At 41.1% G+C, this 22,718-nt stretch overlaps 1 protein-coding gene across 4 annotated transcripts in view; it reads left to right on the top strand.

The window, feature by feature from the left end:
* Positions 1 to 22,718, top strand: part of LOC126248339 (uncharacterized) — a 248,644-nt gene that overhangs the window by 205,067 nt on the left and 20,859 nt on the right. For all 4 annotated transcript variants that reach the window (XM_049949237.1, XM_049949238.1, XM_049949236.1 and 1 more), the window contains one exon: positions 21,371 to 21,524. In XM_049949237.1, coding sequence (XP_049805194.1) covers positions 21,371 to 21,524 — 154 coding nt within the window. The remainder of the gene's footprint in view (positions 1 to 21,370; positions 21,525 to 22,718) is intronic.

Genomic DNA, 22,718 nt, shown 5'->3' with positions numbered 1-22,718 from the left:
TGGCAGATTAAAACTGTGTCAGACTGGGACTTGATCCTGGAACTTTTGCCTTTCATGGGAAATTATTCTACCAACTGTGCTGTCCTAGCATGGCTAAAGTTCTGCCATCACAACTTTACTGCCCCTGAACCTCATTGTCTACCTTTCAAATTCCACAGCAGTTCTCCTGCGTACCTTGCGGGCCTAGCTTGTCTCAAAGAAAGGATATTGAAAAACAAAAAAAAAAGTGTCTATGCTCAACTAAAAGTATTCAATAACCGGCACTGGTGACCTCAACATTTAACTCCCCCCCTCCCCATTCCAAAAAAGGAAAAAAAGATGTTGGATGTGTTGAATAGCAATTGAGTCATCTGTCATTCACTTAAGCTTCTTGTTGTGTTAGACTTAAGTAGTTTATAAATGCTTTTAATTGAGAATACTATGCTAAGTCATGTTTTAGTTCAGTGGTTTTTGCAGTGGAGGTTGTTCCCTTACATCTTGGTGTGTGTGTCATCAAAAAGCACATGATTTATTTATTACAATTTGTGAGTCCTCTCTGCATAGCTGTTACGAGTGTCAGCAATCATTTCACTATTTGTAAATTGAAGAAACTAATTGTTTAGTTGACGTTACTAATGTCAGGTATGACTGGTAAGTCAGCATGCTAGCTAGTCATCAGTAAGGTTGGGAAGGGGGGGGGGGGAGCGTGTGGTTTATGTCTGTTGTGGTAACTCCTTTCTATTGCTGTTATTTTAATTTTCTTCTCATTTTGTTTATGCAGATGAAAGTATCATTTGATCATGGTACTGAGATTTTTCCATCTCAATTGAAATAAACTTCTATGCAGGACTGTCACAGTGTCTGCATCATTTTGATCCACAGAGTTCTCTACAAACTCTTACTTACTAGGATCATTCTGATGATTTTCAGAGTGGTTGGGACAGTCCCTTGTCACACTTCCAAGAAATATATGATAGCAGAACCTATATGAATATGTTACTGAATGATTCAGCAGTTTGTGATTATGTGAAACAGTGGTAAGACTTCAATTTTCATGGCTTGTACAGTTTCCATTCATATAGTGATGCAGTTGTAATACAGAACCATTTTTATGTAACAGTTATTTATGATTTCAAAGTGGGTTTGCAGTACAAAACAAGATATTGTGGAATTATTCTTGAGATCTGGGCTTGTTGTACTTCCATGGCTAAAGCACTTCATTAGTTTATGAAATTCATGCATAAATTTTAGTCATTAAAATAAAATTAAAATGAAATGAATGCCCTTAGCTGCATACAGGCGTTGATATAAGTCAACAGGGACAGTGGAAAATGTGTGCCCTGACCGGGATTCGAACCCAGGCTATCCTGCTTACATGCCAGATGATGCTCTATCCATCTGAGCCACCGAGAACTCAGAGGATAGTGTGACTGCAGGGACTTATTTCTGGCATGCCTCCCGTGAGACCCACATTCCCAACTTAGAGTTCAGGCACTGTTTGTGCAGCTGCACAGAAGAAGATGGTCAAATGGCCGGTATATATATATATATATCTACATCTACATCTACATCTACATCTACATCCATACTCCGCAAGCCACCTCACGGTGTGTGGCGGAGGGTACCTTGAGTACCTCTATCGGTTCTCCCTTCTGTTCCAGTCTCATATTGTTCATGGAAAGAAGGATTCTTGGTATGCCTCTGTGTGGGCTCTAATCTCTCTGATTTTATCCTCGTGTTCTCTTCGCGAAATATACATAGGAGGAAGCAATATACTGCTTGACTCTTCGGTGAAGGTATGTTCTCGAAACTTCAACAAAAGCCCGTACCGAGCTACTGAGCGTCTCTCCTGCAGAGTCTTCCACTGGAGTTTATCTATCATCTCCGTAACGCTTTCGCAATTACTAAATGATCCTGTAACGAAGTGCACTGCTCTCCATTGGATCCTCTCTATCTCTTCTATCAATCCTATCTGGTATGGATCCCACACTGCTGAGCAGTATTCAAGCAGCGGGTGAACAAGCATAGTGTAACCTACTTCCTTTGTTTTCGGATTGCATTTCCTTAGGATTCTTCCAATGAATCTCAGTCTGGCATCTGCTTTACCGACGATCAACTTTATATGATCATTCCATTTTAAATAACTTCTAATGCGTACTCCCAGATAATTTATGGCATTAACTGCTTCCAGTTGCTGACCTGCTATATTGTAGCTAAATGATAAGGGATCTTTCTTTCTATGTATTCGCAGCACATTACACTTGTCTACATTGAGAATCAATTGCCATTCCCTGCACCATGCGTCAATTCGCTGCAGATCCTCCTGCATTTCAGTACAATTTTCCATTGTTACAACCTCTTGATATACCACAGCATCATCCGCAAAAAGCCTCACTGAACTTCCGATGTCATCCACAAGGTCATTTATATATATTGTGAATAGCAACGGTCCTACGACACTCCCCTGCGGCACACCTGAAATCACTCTTACTTTGGAAGACTTCTCTCCATTGAGAATGGCATGCTGCGTTCTGTTGTCTAGGAACTCTTCAATCCAATCACACAATTGGTCTGACAGTCCATATGCTCTTACTTTGTTCATTAAGCTACCCAGATGGACCACAAGAAATGTTATTGACAATGTTTTGTTTAGTGGATGGCCATTAATATTCACTTTTGGTATTAGCAGGTCATTTTTTGTTCCTTTAAAATTGCATAATGTGAGTCTTTGTGAGATTAAAATATAAAATGTTTACTGTGAACTAGTTTTAGCCCTGTTCAGCTATCATTTGTGCTACGCCTAATAAGGTTGAATTTGGACCTTTGGTTAGTGTGTCTGTGTCATCAGTTTTTGAAATGTCCTGTAAATTCATTGGAAGATTAAGAAAAAGAGTAGAACCAGTAACAATCCTTGTAGGACCCCATATGTTGTGTTCCTAGATTCTGAGATTTGTTTGGCTCTCTGCTGTCTCTTATGAAAGTAAATTTCCATCATCCAAGCAAGAAGGATGTCATTAATGCCAAAACAGATTACTTTAATAATAGTATTTTGTGGTCACAAAATATACCAAAGGGTCAATTTCTCTTGTTAAGCTCACTAATGACATAATTTGTGAAATTATTTATTGCTTGTCAGTGTTAGTTAACAAGTCATTCTCAGAAAGATGAGCCAGCATTCTATCATAAGCCACTTTGAAAATACCAGAAGGAGTTAAAGGAACCTGTAATTAAAGGTGGTATGCACATCTCCAAATTTATGTGGGTGTTGCTACAGCTTATTTAAGTTTGTCAGTAAACATGTCTAGAGTCATTGACTGATTACAAAGATAGCTTAAGGATAGTCCTGTTAAATCAAGACAAGATTTTACTACTCTGCTAGAAACACCATCACAGTTGGCAGAAGTACCAGTTTTAGTGACCTGATTAATTTTATTATTTACATATGGGTTGTATAAAAAGTGTTTGTTGGTGATGCATGCAGTGTCTGCCAATATAAATGTAAAACGTATGAATGTGGTTTTTTCTTTGATGCCACTGTGAAGAAGCAGTAATTGAATTTGGTGGCCAATGATTGAAACTGTCTTGTTTTGCATAGTACATGTGTTTTGCGTATTTAATAATGGATTGGAATCTTTACATGAAGGTAGTAATGAATTTTCTACTCATGACTCCAGCATGTCTCCTGAATGAAATGGACCTCTCTTTTCATAGACAAGAGTTATTCATCCTTGGTCCTAGGATTTAGTTAATCTTAACCTTGTTTGATTTAGAGGAAAACAAAGGACTTTAGGAATGTGTTTAAAAATGAGGTGAAATTTATATCCACCCTGTAATCTTTATAGATCTGTTCCCAGTGTTCTTGCTGTAATTTCTTTCCAGTCACCATGATTGCATCATTATTTATGATTATTTGACCATACTTTTCTTTTCTAATTAGAACCTTACTTCTCAGAATATTTGGTTGTTAACATTTGACCATTAAGATCTGATTAACCATTGACTATCTCTTTTACATGTAAGTCACAGAAACTTATTGGTTCTAAAAACATCAATCAGTGATTGTTACACTGTACTCTCAAATCCTTGTTGGAACTTTATGGTTGAGATGGGATAATGGTTCATCTTCTGTGAGCACCTCAGTCTGAGAACACTTGACCATCATTGATTGTGTTGTGAGGGAATTGCTGGTATTGGGTTGAGCTGGAAGTGGCTTAAGGGGTGGAAGTCGTTCTACCTCCATTGGCTCCCTTCACTAATCATTGGAGATCCCCTGTCAACATCTAACTTGAGAGAAGATGTTGTAGTGGCATCCAGCAGGCCATTGGGCAGGCTTATCCTGGCACAGTCCTGTGTGTCATGCCCGGACAGCTGCTGAGAGGTAGGGTGGAGGAGCTGTATGTGTTGTTGCAGCTGGAGATGATTTAAGTGCCTGACTATATGCGCCTTGCCAGCCACAACTGCAACCATTTGAATTCCTCACCCCCACCCCTACCCCATCCCCCATCCTCTGTTGTCACTGATGATACCTTGGACCCATCAGGTTCTAACCAAAATTGTGAATCCATACATGCGAGCTCATGCGATAGTATGGCTGTGTGCATGAGCAGTGTGCCCACTGGGTTGGGTGTAGCAGGTCAAAGAGGATGCAAGGCCTGCACCCGTGTAAAATTTCACCCACACTGTCCATTGACAGGAGTGGGCTGGTAGGTGGTGAAGAAGTTCAGTTCAGCTGTCGTCATTATCTTGCGTGTCTGTTGTTTGAAGGTTCTGACCATCCACTCAGCTTCCAACTTGGACATGGGATGGAATGGGGTGGTGGTCTGGTGCTCAATACTATTGTGTTTACAAGAATCCTGAAACACAGATGCTGTGAATTGAGAGACATTGTGAAAAACCAGGCTGGAAGGTGCTCCCTCTATCACAGATATGATGGAGGGACACAGATGGTAATTGCTATGGTGGTGGTAACCATCAGTACCACATATGAAATGTTATAGAGGGCATCAGTAACTAGCAGCTCCATTGCTCCTTGGAATTATCCAGCGAAATTGACATGTGCTTTTTACTTCTGGTGGTCAGGATAGGTTTAAGGGTTGAAACACTGCATTGGGTCTTGCTGGTTGTGGACATAGGCCTGGTAGTTCTGGACCATACATTCTGTGGTGGCTTCAACACAGGCCAATACACATGACACAGCACTCTTGCTTTCCCCAGTGTGAAATATGATGGAGATACAGTAAGCAGGGCTGCAGTGTGGGTTGAATTACCACCCAGGATTCAGAGTCATCAGTGGTAAACAGTATGACACCATCGGCCACATTAAGCCAGTGTTGTAATGAAAAATAGATGCACTATGCTGGGTTGGTGCCTTTAGGCAAGTGCTGTGGCCAAACATACCATACAGAAAACAGCACCCTGTGGAGTAGTGAATCATAGCCTGTTTCTGATGCTACTTTGCCTGCCAGAATTGGGAATTCATCAAGGGTGTGTCAGTGATTTGCATCTAAGGCAAAACACAGTGCTTCATGCCTGTCAAACTCCGCATCTGGACTACACCACTAAAGGGAATCTCTGTCTACACTTTGAGTGTTGTTTGGTGGGCTGATAATGGATCTTGTAGCTGTAGTTACTAAAGAATAATGCTCACCCTGGCATTGCTACATTTTATTGGGAAGTTTCAATTGGGGGCTGAATAGCAAAATGAGGGGCCTGTGATCAGTGAGCAGGTGAAACTTAGTACCATAAAGATCTATGGTACTTCTTGACACTATGCAGGGTGTTACAAAAAGGTATGGCGAAACTTTCAAGAAACATTCCTCACACACAAAGAAAGAAAATATGTTATGTGGACATGTGTCCGGAAATGCTTACTTTCCATGTTAGAGCTCATTTTATTACTTCTCTTCAAATCACATTAATCATGGAATGGAAACACACAGCAACAGAACGTACCAGCGTGACTTCAAACACTTTGTTACAGGAAATGTTCAAAATGTCCTCCGTTAGCGAGGATACATGCATCCACCCTCCATCGCATGGAATCCCTGATCTGCTGATGCAGACCTGGCGAATGGCGTATTGTATCACAGCCATCCACAATACGAGCACGAAGAGTCTCTACATTTGGTACCGGGGTTGCGTAGACAAGAGCTTTCAAATGCTCCATAAATGAAAGTCAAGAGGTTTGAGGTCAGGAGAGTGTGGAGGCCGTGGAATTAGTCCTCCTCTACTAATCCATCAGTCACCGAATCTGTTGTTGAGAAGCATACGAACACTTCGACTGAAATGTGCAGGAGCTCCATCATGCATGAACCACATGTTGTGTCGTACTTGTAAAGGCACATGTTCTATCAGCACAGGTTGAGTATCCCGTATGAAATCATGGCAGTGAATCGAGGAAGTACAGTACATACTGACGAAACTAAAATGAGCTCTAACATGGAAATTAAGCGTTTCCGGACACATGTCCACATAACAGCTTTTCTTTATTTGTGTGTGAGGAATGTTTCCTGAAAGTTTGGCCGTACCTTTTTGTAACACCCTGTATATGATAGCCAATGCTTCTTTCTCAATTTGTGAATAATTTTGCTATGCCACATTTAATGTTTCAAATGCAAAGGTAATGGGATGTTCTGTGCTACAAGCCTATTTGTGGGGAAGTGCAGCACCAGTGCCACAGTCTGACGCATTGGTGGCAAGCAATAAGCATTTTCCCTGGTGGAAAGTTGCTAAATGAGATCCGCATGTAAGACATGTTTTAAGTTGCAAGAAAGCTTTCTGCCACAATTCTGATCATAGAAATTTTACATCTTTTTTAAGCAGATCATTAGTCAAGCAATAAATCTGGACCATGTTGGGAATGAATTTTGTGTAATAATTCACTTTGACCAGAAACACCTGTAGATGTTTGAGGTTGTTTGAAGGTGGTAAGTTTCTGATTGCATCCACATGATTGTGTGTGGATGTCAGCCCTTCTTTATTTAATATATGTTGTAGGTGCTTGACACTTGGCTCAAAGAAGCTACATTTGTTGAGGTGACAATGCAGACGATGGCCTTCGAGCTGCCCCATGCAACGTCTGTAGACTGTACAGGTGATGCTCTCACATGGGTCCAGTAATTACTGGGTCATCTAAATAATTAACACAGTTGGGGATATCCTGAAAGAGTTGCTCAATGTATCTCTGAAATATTGTGGGAGCACTTGCAACCTGAAGTGACAACTTGTTATAGTGATACCTGCTGAATGGCATATTAATCACAGAAATTGTTTTCTCTTTCATTTACAGGCATTTGAAAGTAGGTGTAAGCAAGCTCTATCTTTGTAAAATAATGGCTCCAGCCAATTCTGCCAACAATTGCTCTGGTCTAGGAACTGGATACAGACTGAAATTTGGTTGAGCAGTAATGGTAGACTTAAAAACACCACAAATTCTAAGTGAACCATTGATCCATTTGTGTTCTTAAACACTACCATAGGCATTGCCCACAGCTAGACAATACTGTGGATATTACTCCTGTGCTTCGCAGTCTAACTAGTTTTGCTTCAACTTGTCGAAATTCACTGGATGTGATCCACAAAATTTAGGCATTGCTGATTGCTGTAAGGAGATGTGGGCTTAGAACTCTGTTGCACAACCTAATATTGATTTAAATAGTTGCTTGTATTGTGGACATAATGTATCAGTTACTGCAGTTGAAACTAGATCTGCTTGGTCTTGGATTTGAAAACCAGAAGTGCAATAGTATCTCACCCCAAAATGCAGTTGTTGTATAAGAGTTGACTACTAGCAGGATTGGTTGTTGAGCTATGTTTTTATACTTACCTTGGACTATTATCTGTCCATGCAGTGCTATCAACTGCCCATTGTACATCACCACACAGCACTGAGGATGTAGGGCTGTGGGGAATTGATGTGCTAGTATGTGTCCATATTAATCAAAGACACAGCCGCACCTGTGTCGAGCTGGAAATCTACTATTGCTTCATTAATTTCGAGCTGCAACTTGAGCTTCTGCATCCTGTCCTCTGCTGCTATTGGACCCAGCAAGATAGTGTACAGTGTGCTGATGTATGTTGTTGTTGTTGTTGTTGTTGTTGTCGCTCGCTGGCCAAGGCAGACTCTTGCTAGATGCCCTGGTTTGTGTCATGCAAAATAGGTAACATCATGGAATATACATTTATGCCATTGATGCTTTGGGAGGCAATTTGGACACAATTGTGTCTGGGACTCTCTCAGAATGATGAGGAGGAAACTGATGTATGAGCTCCCACTCACTTTGGTACATGACAACTCTGGTGTTGGAAGGTGCAGAAGTTGAATGAGTGCCATAGGGTATGGACATGGACACCCACTAGGGGTCTCTGGGCTCTGGCCCATGCCTGTGCCATTCTCCGTACTGCATGAAGTCTGCGGCTGGTCACGTTTCCCGTGGTCATGTATTTAGGCCCCTTGCGGTGTTACCCCGACTGTCTGGTACTCACCGTAGTTTGCATGTGCCTCTTGGCTGTACTGCGTTCCAGTACCAAGTGTTGAGATACATACTGTCATTGTTTGGAGTTTTCCTGTGTTGTTGTTGTCTCACCATGTTTATCATCTCAGTTCTTGCTTGCTTGCCTCGTGTTGTACCCTGGTTGCTCATAGTGCCTGTTGTCCCCTACTTGTTGAGCTGTTCTGTCTATTCCTTGTTAGTGATACCTACAGAGGCTTTGCATCTCCATTCTCTGCCATGCACTGCTTGCCAGTCACTCGCAGCTCTAACATTGGCAATGAGGTAAAAGGTTCGGTAGCATGGAGGCTAAGTTGGTCTGTCTCCTGGAGCAACAGCAACAGGGTATGTAGCAGCAGCAGCAGCAGCAGCAGTGCCAGTTAGATGTCTTACAGCAATCCTTGCTGATGGACAATGTCATGGATGACTCCCTACAGCGGTCATTATTCTTGTCCAGGGCGTCACCTGCCTCTCTCCTTTAATGAGATATGTGTGCTGCTGTATAACTACTATCCCCAGTGATACCATGTCATGGCATCTTGGCTTGAGTTCCACCAGTACCATGAACACCCGGTCAGTCATACCGTTCTTGGGTCATGGACTTGTGACTTCACTTGCACCAATCAGCATTGCAGGACATCATATGTGGACTCCTTGATTTGCGATGTTGTCGTTCAATTGACACCTGATCCAGAGGTCTGCGCAGCTGCACTGAAACTCCATAACCTCTTGCTGGAAGACGTTCCGTGCATAGCCCACTCCTTTGAAATCACACAAGTGGTGAACAAGCGTCTTATGGCGAGGCCACAGGTGAGAGCAGTTGAGTCCTGGTCGTGGGTGCCTCCCTCGCACCACCAGCATGGTACAGCCCACAGAAAGCAAGGTCATCAAGACTCCTCCTTGTCTGATATCTCTACAGCTTTGGAACTGCTGGTTGCCCCTCGTCGGCGGTTGCGTGGGTCAATTCCAATTTCCCTGCACTGCTTTTCTGACCACTCTTGTGCAGACTTTCTGTCAGAAAGATGGCAATCTCCGCTCTGTCTGTCACAGCTGCTCAACCCGCTCTCACCCCTCACCCACAGGGCATCAGGACACAATCAGTCATCCCACTGGACACCCCATTGACGTGGAAGTTGTTCCTCATGCTCCGCATTTTTAATGTGGACATTCATTTCCAGGTCGATATGGGGGCCATTGTCTCCTTGATCAATCTGACAACATGTACACGCCTGGGTTCCCAAGAGCTGGCTCCCACCTCTTGGGGATTGGTCACGTATGGTGACGGTTCTATCACTCTCCGTGGGCAATTCTCGGTCCCACCTATAAACACGTTCGCCGGCTCCTGACTCTACTGGTGGTTGACCATCCTCCCCCCCCCCCCCCCCCCCCCCTGGTTCAAACATTTTTGGACTTGATACTTTCATACTGTTTGGCTTTTCAATTTCTGATGAAGTTAAGGTTGTTTCCACCACTATTCTGTTCCAGGACCTCAACAATCTGTGCTCAGCCTATGCCTCTCTGTTTCAGTCTGACTTGGGGTGTGCTTCGAACTTCCGGGTGTGCATTGCTCTCTGGCCAGATGCTCAGCCACAGTCCTTCCAGGATCGACCCATTCCAGTGGCCTTATGTCCAGCTGTCAAGCAGGAGCATGATTGACTGCAGGCTGCTGGCATCATCGAGCCCATGAAAGCAAGTGCTAGGGTGACCCTGTTAGTGGCGATCAGGAAACCCAATGATTCCCTTTGCCTATGTAGGGAGTTACAATAAATGCACAGTCACTGGTTGAAACTTATCCTATTTCCCGGCAGGAAGGCCTTCCCTCCAAATTTGTGAGTGGTGAGTACTTCTCTAAGATCAACCTGGCAATTACCCTTATATGAGGAATCCCAGAACGTCATTGTCTTTAACACGCCTTTTGGATTATTTAAATACAAGTGCCTTCCATTTGGTATTTCCTTGGCGCTAGCCATTTTCTAGAGGCTTGTGTCAATTATCTTGGTGATATCTTGGTCACTGGCCATATACGCCATGAGCATTTGCAAAACCTTGGTACCTTATTTTGCACCCTGCAGGTTGCGGGATTATGCTGTCGGCTGGAAAAGTGTACATTCTACATTCTTTCAACTGGAAATCAAATACCTGGGGCACTGGCTCAGTAAAGATGGCATTCATCCATCGGATTGCAGTGTCGTGGCCATCAACTCTCTTCCCTGCCCCAAGGATTTATCCGACCTCCCAGTTTTTTTGGGCAAGGTTAACTAGTACTTAAGGTTTTCACCCCAGGCTGCTGACATTGCACAGCCCCTCAATTGCCTGCATCGCAAAGGGGTGGCTTTCAACTGGACTCCAGCCTGTGATCAAGCTTTTCTCAGCTTGAAAACTATGCTCAAATCCTCCCCTTGCCTGACTCCCTTCTCTCCAGACCACCCCCTGGTTGTGGCAGCCGATGCTTCAGCCAGTGGCATTGGAGCAGTCCTGGCTCACAGGAATGAGGATGGCTCAGAACAGCCCATTGCATATGGATCCAAGAAAGAGGGTATGGCAATTGTGTTTGCCATTCACAAGTTTCTCATCTACCTGTTTGGGATGAAGTTCACTCTCCTCATTGATCACAAGTCTTTGGTTACCCTATTCAGCCCACACACATACTTTCCAGAGTAAACTGCTCAACATCTCCAGTACTGGGTGCTGTTACGCAATTACACTTATGTTATCCACTCACCACTCCAATGCAGATGCCTTGTCATGTCTTCCCTTGGGCCCTGATCCTGAGTTTGACCAGCAGTAAGTCCTCTGATTTCACATTGATATGGCCCACCAAGATACACTGGATGGATTTCCCATCTTGGTTGCACAGGTTGCCTGGGACCTCATTCTGCGGGAGGTTCTCCACTGCGTGACCCATGGCTGGCTCACCTATCTGACTCGCCAGTTTAAAACTGAATTCAGACCCTGGCGGCACCTCTCACACAGGCTCTCGGTTGTGGCAGGTGTCCTTCTGTAGGCTGCGAAGCCTGCACCCATTGGGTGATCATCCCACCTGATTTGTGCCTCCACATCCAGTGCGGACACTGGGGGACATCCTGTATGAAGGCATTGGCTCACTGGCATGTGTACTGGCCCAGCATCAATGGTGACATCGAACGCTTGGTCCATGGGTGCACACTGTGTGTGCGTGTCACCAGGCGAGTCCTTCTCAATCATTTGCACCCTGACCCATGCCTCACTGGCCCTGGAACTCAATTTTGCAGGCCCTTCTTGAGATCAATGTGGTTACTCATTGTGGATGTGTACTCCAGATACTCGTATGTGGTGTGCATAGTGTCCACCAAGACTGATACCGCACTCACAGCCTTGGCTCAGGTTCTTGCCATCGAAGGCCTGCCTCTTACCTCAGTCTCCGATAATGGTTCCCAATTCATGGCAGCCTCCTTCCACGCATTCTGTGAGGCCAATGGTATCAAACACATCTGCACCCCTCCATTTCATCCTTCCTCCAATGGCACAACAGAACGACTGCTCAGGACATTTAAACAACATCTGACAAAAACAGTAAAATCCTCTGCCACCTTATTCCTGAGCACTTATTACACCATACCAATTGTTGGTTTCATCCAGCCAAACTCCTCCATGGGTGGCAACCACAAACCCTGCTTCATATGCTGAAACCATAACCAACTCCGGCCTCATACCCCTTTGTGGCACCTCATGCCGCCAACCCCCCACCTCCTTCTGGTGTGCACGAGGCCCTCAAGTTAGCCCCACTACCGACAACCACTGGCTCCTCGGAGGCATGCCAGCACTCCTTCCCGCATCTACAAGGATTGGAAGTGCCGTGTGATTCCCTGCCCTCTGGTGATGTGTTGATGGATTCCACGGACTGCCCTCCCAACACACCGCTGGTGATAGATAACACAGGGTCTCCCTCCATTCTCTCCTTCCGCCCACCATGGCACCATCTGTGGCATTTCTGACCCTATGCACTTTTTTTTCTTTTTTTTTTTTTTTTGGGGGGGGGGGGGGGGAGATCTGGTGTCAGAAGGCACTGAAGTTGAATGCGTCAGAGGTCATGCACCTGAATAGCCACAAGGGGTCTCTGTGCTCTGGTGCATGTCTATGCAGTGAGCCTTGCTGTGCTAGTACACCACTCTCCATACCATGTGAAGTGTGCAGCCAATTGCATTTCCTGCAGTCATGTATTTAGGCAGCCATGCCGCACTACCCCTGCAGTCTGGTACACACCATAGTTTGCATGTGAATTTTGGCTGTAGTGCACTCCAGTTCTGTATGTTGAGATACATACTGTAATTGTTTGGAGTGTTCCTGCATTGTTGTTGTCTCACTGTGTTTATCACCTCAGTTCTTGCTTGCTTGCCCCATGGTGTGTCTGTCATCCCCTACTTGTTTGGCTGTCCTGTCTGTTCATTGTTAGCAATGCCTCCAGTGGCTCATCTGCCTGGTGGCTTCGCATTTCCATTCTGTACTGTACACCACTCACTGGTCGCTCGTGGCTATAACAACAACAGTGAAAAAAGTACTTCTGCCTGTGGACATCTACCTGTGATAGGGATGGTGGACCACTAACTACTGCAGTAGCAACTGAAACCCACTTTGCTGGACTGCCAAACAAATGTGTTTGTGGTAAATTGGATAATAACATTGACTGGATGTCACCAGTCGACTGTAGAACACAATAGTGGCTACTCTTAATACTACTGCTGCTACTACTGCTACAAACAAAATTGGCACCAGAAATATTGTGAAAGATAAATTGTACTGATGCTATTACTTCAAGAGTGTTGGTAATTTTAGCACATTGCTCAGGGTTGGATCAGCTGACTCTAAAGCCTTTGCACCAATTTCTGTCAGGAGTGAGATGTATAATAACATTAGGCATTAATAATTCCACAAAAAATGTCACACACTGTTCACAGGAGAAATCAAACTTACATACTAAGCCTTGCAAGTCATCTGCCCATGCCTCATATGTTTGTTTACTTTGCTTAACATATTGATTAAATTTGAGTCTAACTGCAACTAAATTTTAGGCTAGTAGCAACTAAGTTACTTTGGTGACTGTAGCAATGTCAGCAAACCACTCATATTAGAAAACATTGAACTACTGGGGTCTGAAAGTGGGCATAGTTTTTCATCACTTCCTACAGTTTATTATTAGAAGACAGAAAGAGTGCACTCTAACATTTTGGGATGATTGTGTGACTTGCCTTTCAGTGGGGGGGAGGGGGGGGGGGGAGGGAAGATGAAATAGAGGAAGAAACTGAGAAAGAAAGAGGGAGAGGCAGAGAGAGAGAGAGAGAGAGAGAGAGAGAGACGAAAATAGACCTCTCAACACTTATTTGCCTTGTTAAGCAAGCAAAGGGTGGAGGCAGATGTGATGAAGCTACAGCTGCAGACTTTTGTTGGTTTTTCAATAGCTGTAACAGCAATTTCTCCTGTTGCTGTTGGAATTCCTACTGTTGGTCTTGCTACTGCTGTTGCTGCAGCTGGAATTTGCACTGTTTTTGTTGATGTTCCTATTGTTACAGCTGCTGTTGCTGTTACAACTTATACTGCTGCTGTAACAACTTTAGAAACTCAGGATCCGTACTTCATACTAGATAGTTGCATGGTGAGAAAATCCCTGTCACCACTTTCTATCATACTGTCTAAAGTAGAACACAGTTAGTGATCACTCACACTGATGGCAATCCAGAGACTGATGGAACAAACAGACAGTTCCCATGGTTAATCACAATGTACTTTGTGAAAGGAATAGCTAGCCAGAAGCAATGTCCAGAGTGTTGCAAATGTCCTCATAAACATTTTACTATTGAGCAAGTCTAATGACATACTTACATATTTTTATACAGCAGAGATAAAAATAATTGAGGTTCTATGATAAGCAATGTGAACAGAGTGTGAAATCAGTTATATACTTTTTATACATTAATCAAATAACATTTGAATAGTAACCACTGTCATAGCTAGCAATAACATTCTTAATTTAATTAACCTCACATCTGGTAATTCCTGTCTTAGGAACATAGCTGATAGATATGTGCTGATTGTAGAATATGATGATGCATAATAGCAGGTCGTCATTGAATATGCAGCTTGACGGTGTGCATCTGGACTTTATGGCACTCAGCTGCTGCTTCAGCTGATTTCTATTGATCTCTACAGTGACATTCCTGGTACAGTTGCAGTTGGTCAAAGTGTATCTCAACTTCTTGGTAGGGCAGCTGCATGGACTGGTGAGGTCTGTCTCAATATCTTGGAGGGGTCTTCCCAATGCTGAATTCTTAGGCAACACTCATTGTCTGGGTTTATGATCTGTGATTCTCACATGCTCTGTTAAGCTTGATTACCAACAGCAGTGGTATTACTTGCCTGTACCTCTATTCATATGGCTGTCAACCATTGGGATAACTGTATTACTGCTTTAGCATTAGCACCCAAAGGCAAATTAATTCAAAGAGTCAACACCTTTTCAGTCTATATACCACTTTGTACAGACTGCACCCAATTGATTTGTGCTATCCCGCTATGTGGGGGGATGGAGGGACACAATGTAGGGGAACAGTTCATTCCAGTCTGTGTGGTTTTGGTTTACATAATATGACAGCATTTTGAGGATAGATTTAGGGACATCCTCCATGGGATCATTACTTTTTGCATGGACTGGGGTAATTCAGCAAGATCTAATTGTTGATAATTTGCACATCTACATGAAAAGAGATTATACATGATTACTTCTTTCATCTATTATGATGACTTCAGTGTTTCAAAACATAAAAATAAGATAAGTCACAAAAGATTTGGCAACTTTTTGGGCTGAAATAGAAAGCGGTTGGACTATGTGAAGGGCAATCAAGTCAAAAGTTTTAGTGGCTTGTGGGAGTGTTCAAAAAGTAGTTTTTGGCTTTACATACTTGCACTTTGCACACATCATAAGCAATAAATTTCATAACTTTCAACATGATGTGTACATATAGCTCACCAATACTGGATGGTTACTCATACATTTGTTACATTCTTCACAATATGACACATTTTTATAGTGTCATGACTGTTATAAAATTCTTTCTCTAAAGGATTTAGGGATAAATATTCTGTTGCCTTGTGGCAGTTTTACCAAAGAACATAAAGTTGGGCTATGCTGCAAACTTCTTGCATTCTTAGTCCTCTTGCAGCTCTTTCTCTGGTTCAGTATTTTGGAGGTGCTTACCATACTTGTATTGTACTGAGTCTACATCTACATCTACATCTACATGGTTTCTCTACAATTCACACTTAAGTGCCTGGCAGAGGGTTCATTGAACCATTTTTATACTACTTCTCTACCATTCCACTCTCGAATGGCACATGGGAAAAAGGAACACCTAAATCTTTCTGTTCGAGCTCTGATTTCTCTTATTTTATTATGATGATCATTTTCACATTCGGAAGAGAGAGAGTTGGTGATTGAAATTTTGCAAATAGATCTTGCAACAAAGAAAACTGCCTTTGTTTTAGTGATTGCCACCCCAACTCGCGTATCATTCCAGTGACATTCTCACCCCTATTGCACAATAACACGAAACGGGCTGCCCTTCTTTGCACTTTTTCGATGTCCTCCGTCAATCCTACCTGGTAAGGATCCCACACCACGCAGCAATATTCCAGCATAGGACAGACAAGTGTAATGTAGGCTGTCTCTTTAGTGGGTTTATTGCATCTTCTAAGTGTTCTGCCAACAAAGCGCGATCTTTGTTTCGCCTTCCCCACTATATTATCTATGTGGTCTTTCCAATTTAAGTTGCTCGTAATTGTAATTCCTAGGTATTTAGTCAAATTGACAGCCCTTATATTTGTACGATTTACCGTATACCCAAAATTTATCTGATTTCTTTTAGTACCCATGTGGATGACCTCGCACTTTTCTTTGTTTAGTGCCAATTGCCACTTTTCGCACCATACAGAAATTCTCTCTAGATCATTTTGTAATTGGAATTGATTGTCAGATGATTTTACAAGACAGTAAATTACAGCATCATCTGCAAATCTAAGGGGGCTGGTCAGATTATCACCAAGATACTTTATGTAGATCAGGAACAGCAGAGGGTCTATGACACTGCCTTGCAGAACACCAGATATCACTTCTGTTCTACTCAATGATTTACCGTCTATCACTACGAACTGTGACCTCTCTGAGAGGAAATCACGAATTCAGTCACACAACTGAGATGATACTCCATATGCATGCAATTTGATTAATAGTCACTTGTGAAGAATGGTATCAAAAGCCTTCTGGAAATCTAGGAATATGGAATCAATCTGAGATCCCTTGTTGACAGCACTCATTACTTCATGGGAATAAAGAGCTAGCTGTGTTGCACAAGAATGATATTTTCTGAATCCATGTTGGTTATGTATCAATAAGTCATTTTCTTCAAGGTGATTCATAATGTTTGAGTACAGTATATGCTCCAAAATCCTCCTGCAAATTGAGGTCAGTGATATGAGTCTGTAATTTAATGCGTTACTCGTACTTCCTTTCTTGAATATTGGTGTGACCTGTGCTACTTTCCAGTCTTTAGGAACAGACCTTTTGTCAAGTGAGCGGTTGTATATGATTGCTAAGAAAGGTGCTATTGTGTCTGCATACTCTGAAAGGAACCTGATTGGTATACCATCTGGACCAGAAGACTTGCCTTTTTTAAGTGATTTGAGTTGTTTCGCAACACCTAAGATATCTACTTTTATGTCACTCATGCTAACAGCTGTTCTGGTTTCAAATTCTGGAATATTTACTTCCTCTTCTTTCGTGAAGGAATTATGGAAGACTGTATTTAGTAACTCCGCTTTAGTGGCACCATCATCGGTAACATTTCCATCGATATCGCGCAGTGACGGTATTGACTGTTTTTTGCCACTGGTGCACATTACATATGACCATAATCTCTTTGGGTTTTCTACCATATTTTGAGACAATGTTTCCTTGTGGAAACTATTAAAAGCATCTCACATTGACGTCCACAATAAAATTCGAGCTTCTGTGAAACTTAGCCAGTCTTGGAGATTTTGTGTTCTTCTGAATTTGGCGTGTTTTTTTTGGCAACAATGTTCTGACGTGTTTTGTGTGCCACGGTGTATCAGTCCCATCCCTTATTAACTTATGCAGTATGAATCTATCTATTGATGTCGATACTGCATCTGGTCTACACTTACATGATTAGCTTGGAAGGAATGGAGACTCTCTCTTAGGAAGGCATCAACTGAATTTTTATCTGCTGTTTGAAATAGATATATTTTGCATTTATTTTTAGTGGTTTTGGTTGATATGGTTTTCAGCCTCGCTACAATGACCTTGTGTTCACTAATCCCTGTATCCATCATGACACTCTCTATTAGATCAGGATTAAAGCATTTAGTACAATTTTGGAAGAGGTTTTCTGTCAACCACCATGTATTTTCACCAACAAATTGAGGGTAGATTGAAGTCTCCACCAATTGTAACTGTATGGGGGGGGGGGGGGGGGGTACTTATTTGTAATGGATTCAATTTTTCTTTGAAATGTTCAGTTATTATATCATCTGAGTCAGGGGGTCAGTAGAAGGAGCCAATTATTATTTTGGTACGGCTGTTGAGTATAACCTCTACCCATAGTAATTCGCAGGAACTATCTAATTCAACTTCACTACAAGATAAACTACTACCAACAGACACAAACACACCACCACCTACTTGATTTAATCTATCCTTTCTGAACACGGTTTGTGCCTCCGTAAAATTTTGGCAGAATTTATCTCCAGCTTTAGCCAGCTTTCTGTTCCTATAACGATTTCAGCTTCAGTGCTTTCTATCAGCACTTGAAGCACTGGTACTTTTCCAACACAGCTATGACAATTTACAAGTACAATACTGACTGTTGCTTGGTCGATTCTTGTCGTTTCTTTGCCCTGTAACCTTTGAGACTGGAGCCCTTTTTTATCTTTCCTGAGTATTGTATTCACTTAACTTGAGGTCCTGTCTTGTCATCCTACAACTAGGGTTTCTAAGATTCATTAAACCACATAAATGTGGCATGATCAGTCATAGCCATAAACTGTCTCTCATATAAATAATATCTGAAATAATTTTTTCCATATTACTAAAGGAAATAGGTTCAGCTCTGTTGTGAAGATTAGCTTGATTCAACTTCTTAGATGCATACTCAATAGCGTGCTCAAATTACCCATGAAATTGGTTAACACGACACCCATTTGCATAATTACTGGCATCACGGAAGAATACTGACAGGTTCTCAAAATCCAGGCATGCCAAACACGCAATGGAACTAATATGTCTTTTAATTTTAGAATTGCTGTTTCACACTCAGCAGCCCCCATGCACAGTGCTTCTTCCTTAGCAGTTTGATGAGAGGTTTTTCAGTTGTGGCATATTCTTGTATACAATGACAATAATAGTTTGACAAGCCCAGAAAAGATTGCAGCTAATTAACATTACATGGGGAAAGTAAGTCTCTTACTGCTTCTGTTAACTGTGGAACAGGTCAGATTTCATTGGTGGAAATTATGCCCTCCAAAATAATTAACTTAATTAAGGTTGTGCAAACTAGGATTTTCATAATTTCAGACTGAGATTCATATTTTTTATGCATGATAGGCAAATCCCAAGGACTGCATGACAATTATACAAGGGCATGCTGAAAAGTAATGCCTATGAATTTTTTATGCAAAAAGAGTAAAGCTTTTTAAATAAAACAAACATAATTAACATTCCAAATTGTTATTCTTCCTGTATACATACATGCAGACCTCTGTCATTAGAGGGCTCCAAATTGCAGTGCATAACATGGTGTAAAGTAACTATCTCAGTGTGTGGAAAACAGTATGCTGTAAACAAGTTTTGAATTTGAAGAGTTCGTCCACATATAGAGCACCATCTCCTTCAACATGACAATACCAGACCACACACAAGTGCTGCAACATATGCAGCAATCTGATATCTTGTGCCCACTGTCCTCAATCAAATTCCATACAGTTCCAACATTGCCCCATCCAATTTTCATCTCTTTCTAAAACTTAAAGAACACTAGCGTCTAGAACCGCTCGGCCATCCCGGCCGGCAATGTGTTTGTGATATTAATAAAAAAAAGTGACCAATGCAGATACTGTTTCAATTTGTGTAAGAACTGATTCATCACTCATTTCATATAACAACAAAAAAGTAGCACAATACACCGTACACAATCACAACCACAATATTAACTGCTTATGTTGGCAGTACATGGGCCTGAAGTCTTACAACTTCTACTGATTCAGAAGTAGCATGCTGAATTAATGAGGAAAAGTTTACAGGGTAAATACACAGTATGATGTCTACACCAATAATAAAACTATCATGTCTGTCTGTTTGTCTGAACATGTTAATCTCCAAAACTATTAGACGAATTTTCAGCGATTTTGACTTGTAACTTATGCATAGCTTGGGGCAACACATAGGATTTATTTCATCAAAATTTGGTCACAAAATGTATTGCAATTCACATTTTTATCTAAAAACTCCATATCTGTCTGTCTGCCTACACCTATCTCCAATTTTACCAAATGAATTTTCATCATAGGGTTTTCACAGGTAATTTGAGCATAACTTGGGGCAACTTATAGGCTTTCTTTCATCAAAATTCGATCACGGAAAAGAAAGGACATCATGATTGAAAGTTTTCTCTAAAACCATCTGCATGGCTTAGTGGTTCAGATATTTAATCATCACTTTGTGATGCACCTAAGAACCAATAAGTGGCTTTGATAGTTTTGTAGTATGCCAAAGAACCAATAGATGGTGCTGTTAATTTTTTTTAACTTAGTGACAGGTGTATTTTTAGAAGTTTATGTCAGTGATAGAATTAAATACTGCAATCTTATCTTTATGAAAAAATTAACATTGCATTTACTTGCCTAGGATATGTGAATTTGCGGATTTCACTTTGTATATTTAAAACTTAATGACATTGTTGTACTTATTTTAATAGGTTTATTTATATTCTTTGATAGGAAAAAGAATTTATTAAGTTTGCTTTTCATTTGGGGGCTTAATCATTACATTTTGATTTTGTTTTGTTTAAAAATGAAAATGTCTAGAAAATGGCTGTGTCTTTCTGAATACACCAGAATGGAGGGACTATGAGGTCTCAAGAATCCAATGAAGATCATGAGGTGAGACTTGCTGTGGCTTTAGAACATCAGACTTTTACTAGCTCTTTGGAAATTCCTTCTAAAGGCAAGGTACAGTGTAACTCTGACTGAGAGTGTTGTGCATTATCTTACTCCTCAGAACCCTTCACTGATAGAGGCTTAAAGTTAGTTCTCTCCAGCATGACATCATAGAAGCAGAAAGTTTGACAGGAATTGGTGCAAGTGAGTATGTTTTTATTCCTTGAATTCCACTTATTCGTAACAGTTTACCATTTCAGTTTAAATGTGTACAGTTTCCATAAGCTTATGTTATGCCATGACCGTAAACAAAGCACAAGGCCAGACACTGTGTGTTGCGGGTATGGAACTTAGTGTCAATTTCTTTTCACTCTGTCCCCTGTAAAGAAGCAAACTAGCTCGTTGTTCATGTCACCAGTCACACTACTTCAAATGTTGAATACAGTGAAGCTTTATAAGTAAAAAATAAATTCCATGCATGCAAAGTATTGGGTGCAGCTATATGTAAATACTTGGTCAACATCCGGTTTCTCAGATAATGTAACTATATTTTTGAAAAACTGAATTTTAAGAGCATTGTGAAATTTCTTCAAGGATTCATCCACATTTTCTTTTTACATAGCAATTACTTTGTTCTTCTCCGATATTTTTCTTTGCTACACAGCTTTGAACTAATTATGACTGACTTTCCTTTTTCTTCATAGAAAATATATCTTAGTTCAAGAAAAGAAGAAAGATACACTTGTGAATTGCCACCAAATGTTATCCAAGTTCCTGGAGTGTCGTATGCAACTGAAGATGGTTTTGTTATGGCAGATGATTCTGTTTGTAAAGTGAAAACACTTATTCTGTGTACAGGTAAATATTCATGTTATAAGTAGTTGCAGATTTTAATTTTTTTGAATTCTTATAAACTGTAGATGTAATGGGTGACATATGTGAACACTGTTAGATTAAGAGAAAACATGTTAGTGCTAAATAACATTTCTGTTATGTTAGTATAAACAAATGTGCCATTCATTATCCTATAACTCCCTCTAAGACCACATTTTGAAAAATACAGTCTTTTTTTTCAAACAATATAATATTTGGAAGTTGTGGATTTGAAAATAGACTATGTGCAACTTAAATTCCTCAAAATATTTGATAACACTATCACTACTTGTGTGACTGAACATCATCATCCTTCAGAATTTGCACTTTTACGGGCTACCAAATAACCTGCTGATTAAATTTTCCTTAGGTGTCACCATGGTACCATGGTCTACTTACAGTGGCATTTCGTACTGTGGTGAAGTGGATTTACTTGCATTATAGTTAGAGGAAACACTCACACAGTGCTTAATCTTCCAGATGATCAGCCACATTGATTATGTGAGAGATGGATTATGATGGAAGTGGGTGAGTGAGATGAGGTTTAGGAGAGTCTGAAAAACCTAATATTACCATACTTCAGTCCAAATCCAAAAGCAAGGTCATGAAGGAAAAAACAACACTTAACATTGAAAGCTCATTTGTTATGAACATCAATGTACAGCCAGAACAGACCTGAACTCCTGTTTATACAAACATCAAATTTTCCAGAATATACAAGCTTTCTATAAGAATAACACTTTACTGAGTAGTTACTGCCCAGAAAACTCTGTGCCTGAAATGCTGTTGTTATTTTCCGATAACATGATACTTTTAACACAGTATGAAACAGATTATTAATTGGATTATTTCTTTCATAAACATGTTAGTAGCAATAATGTTTCAGTAAATAGTAGTTTTGGGTTCTGTTTAGTGTTTTCAAGAATTTGTATAGCAACATGCTTTATTAATAATTAAATTATTAGTAAGAGAAAACACTCACCAAATAGTAGAGGTGTTGAATCATTGATAGGCACGCAAAATAGAATCAAAACTTTGCTAACTAACTAGAGTGTGAGAATGCGCGCGCATGCGTGCACACCACACACACACACACACACACACACACACACACTCACTCACACACACAGCTTTATTGTTACATTTTTCCAGTTACACACAATATTGTGATTGCATTTT

This window comes from Schistocerca nitens, chromosome 3 (genome assembly GCF_023898315.1).
Source record: "Schistocerca nitens isolate TAMUIC-IGC-003100 chromosome 3, iqSchNite1.1, whole genome shotgun sequence".
Taxonomy (NCBI): Eukaryota; Metazoa; Arthropoda; class Insecta; order Orthoptera; family Acrididae; genus Schistocerca; species Schistocerca nitens.
Note: the sequence above shows the minus strand (reverse complement) of the source record. Positions and strands in the feature narration are given on the sequence as shown.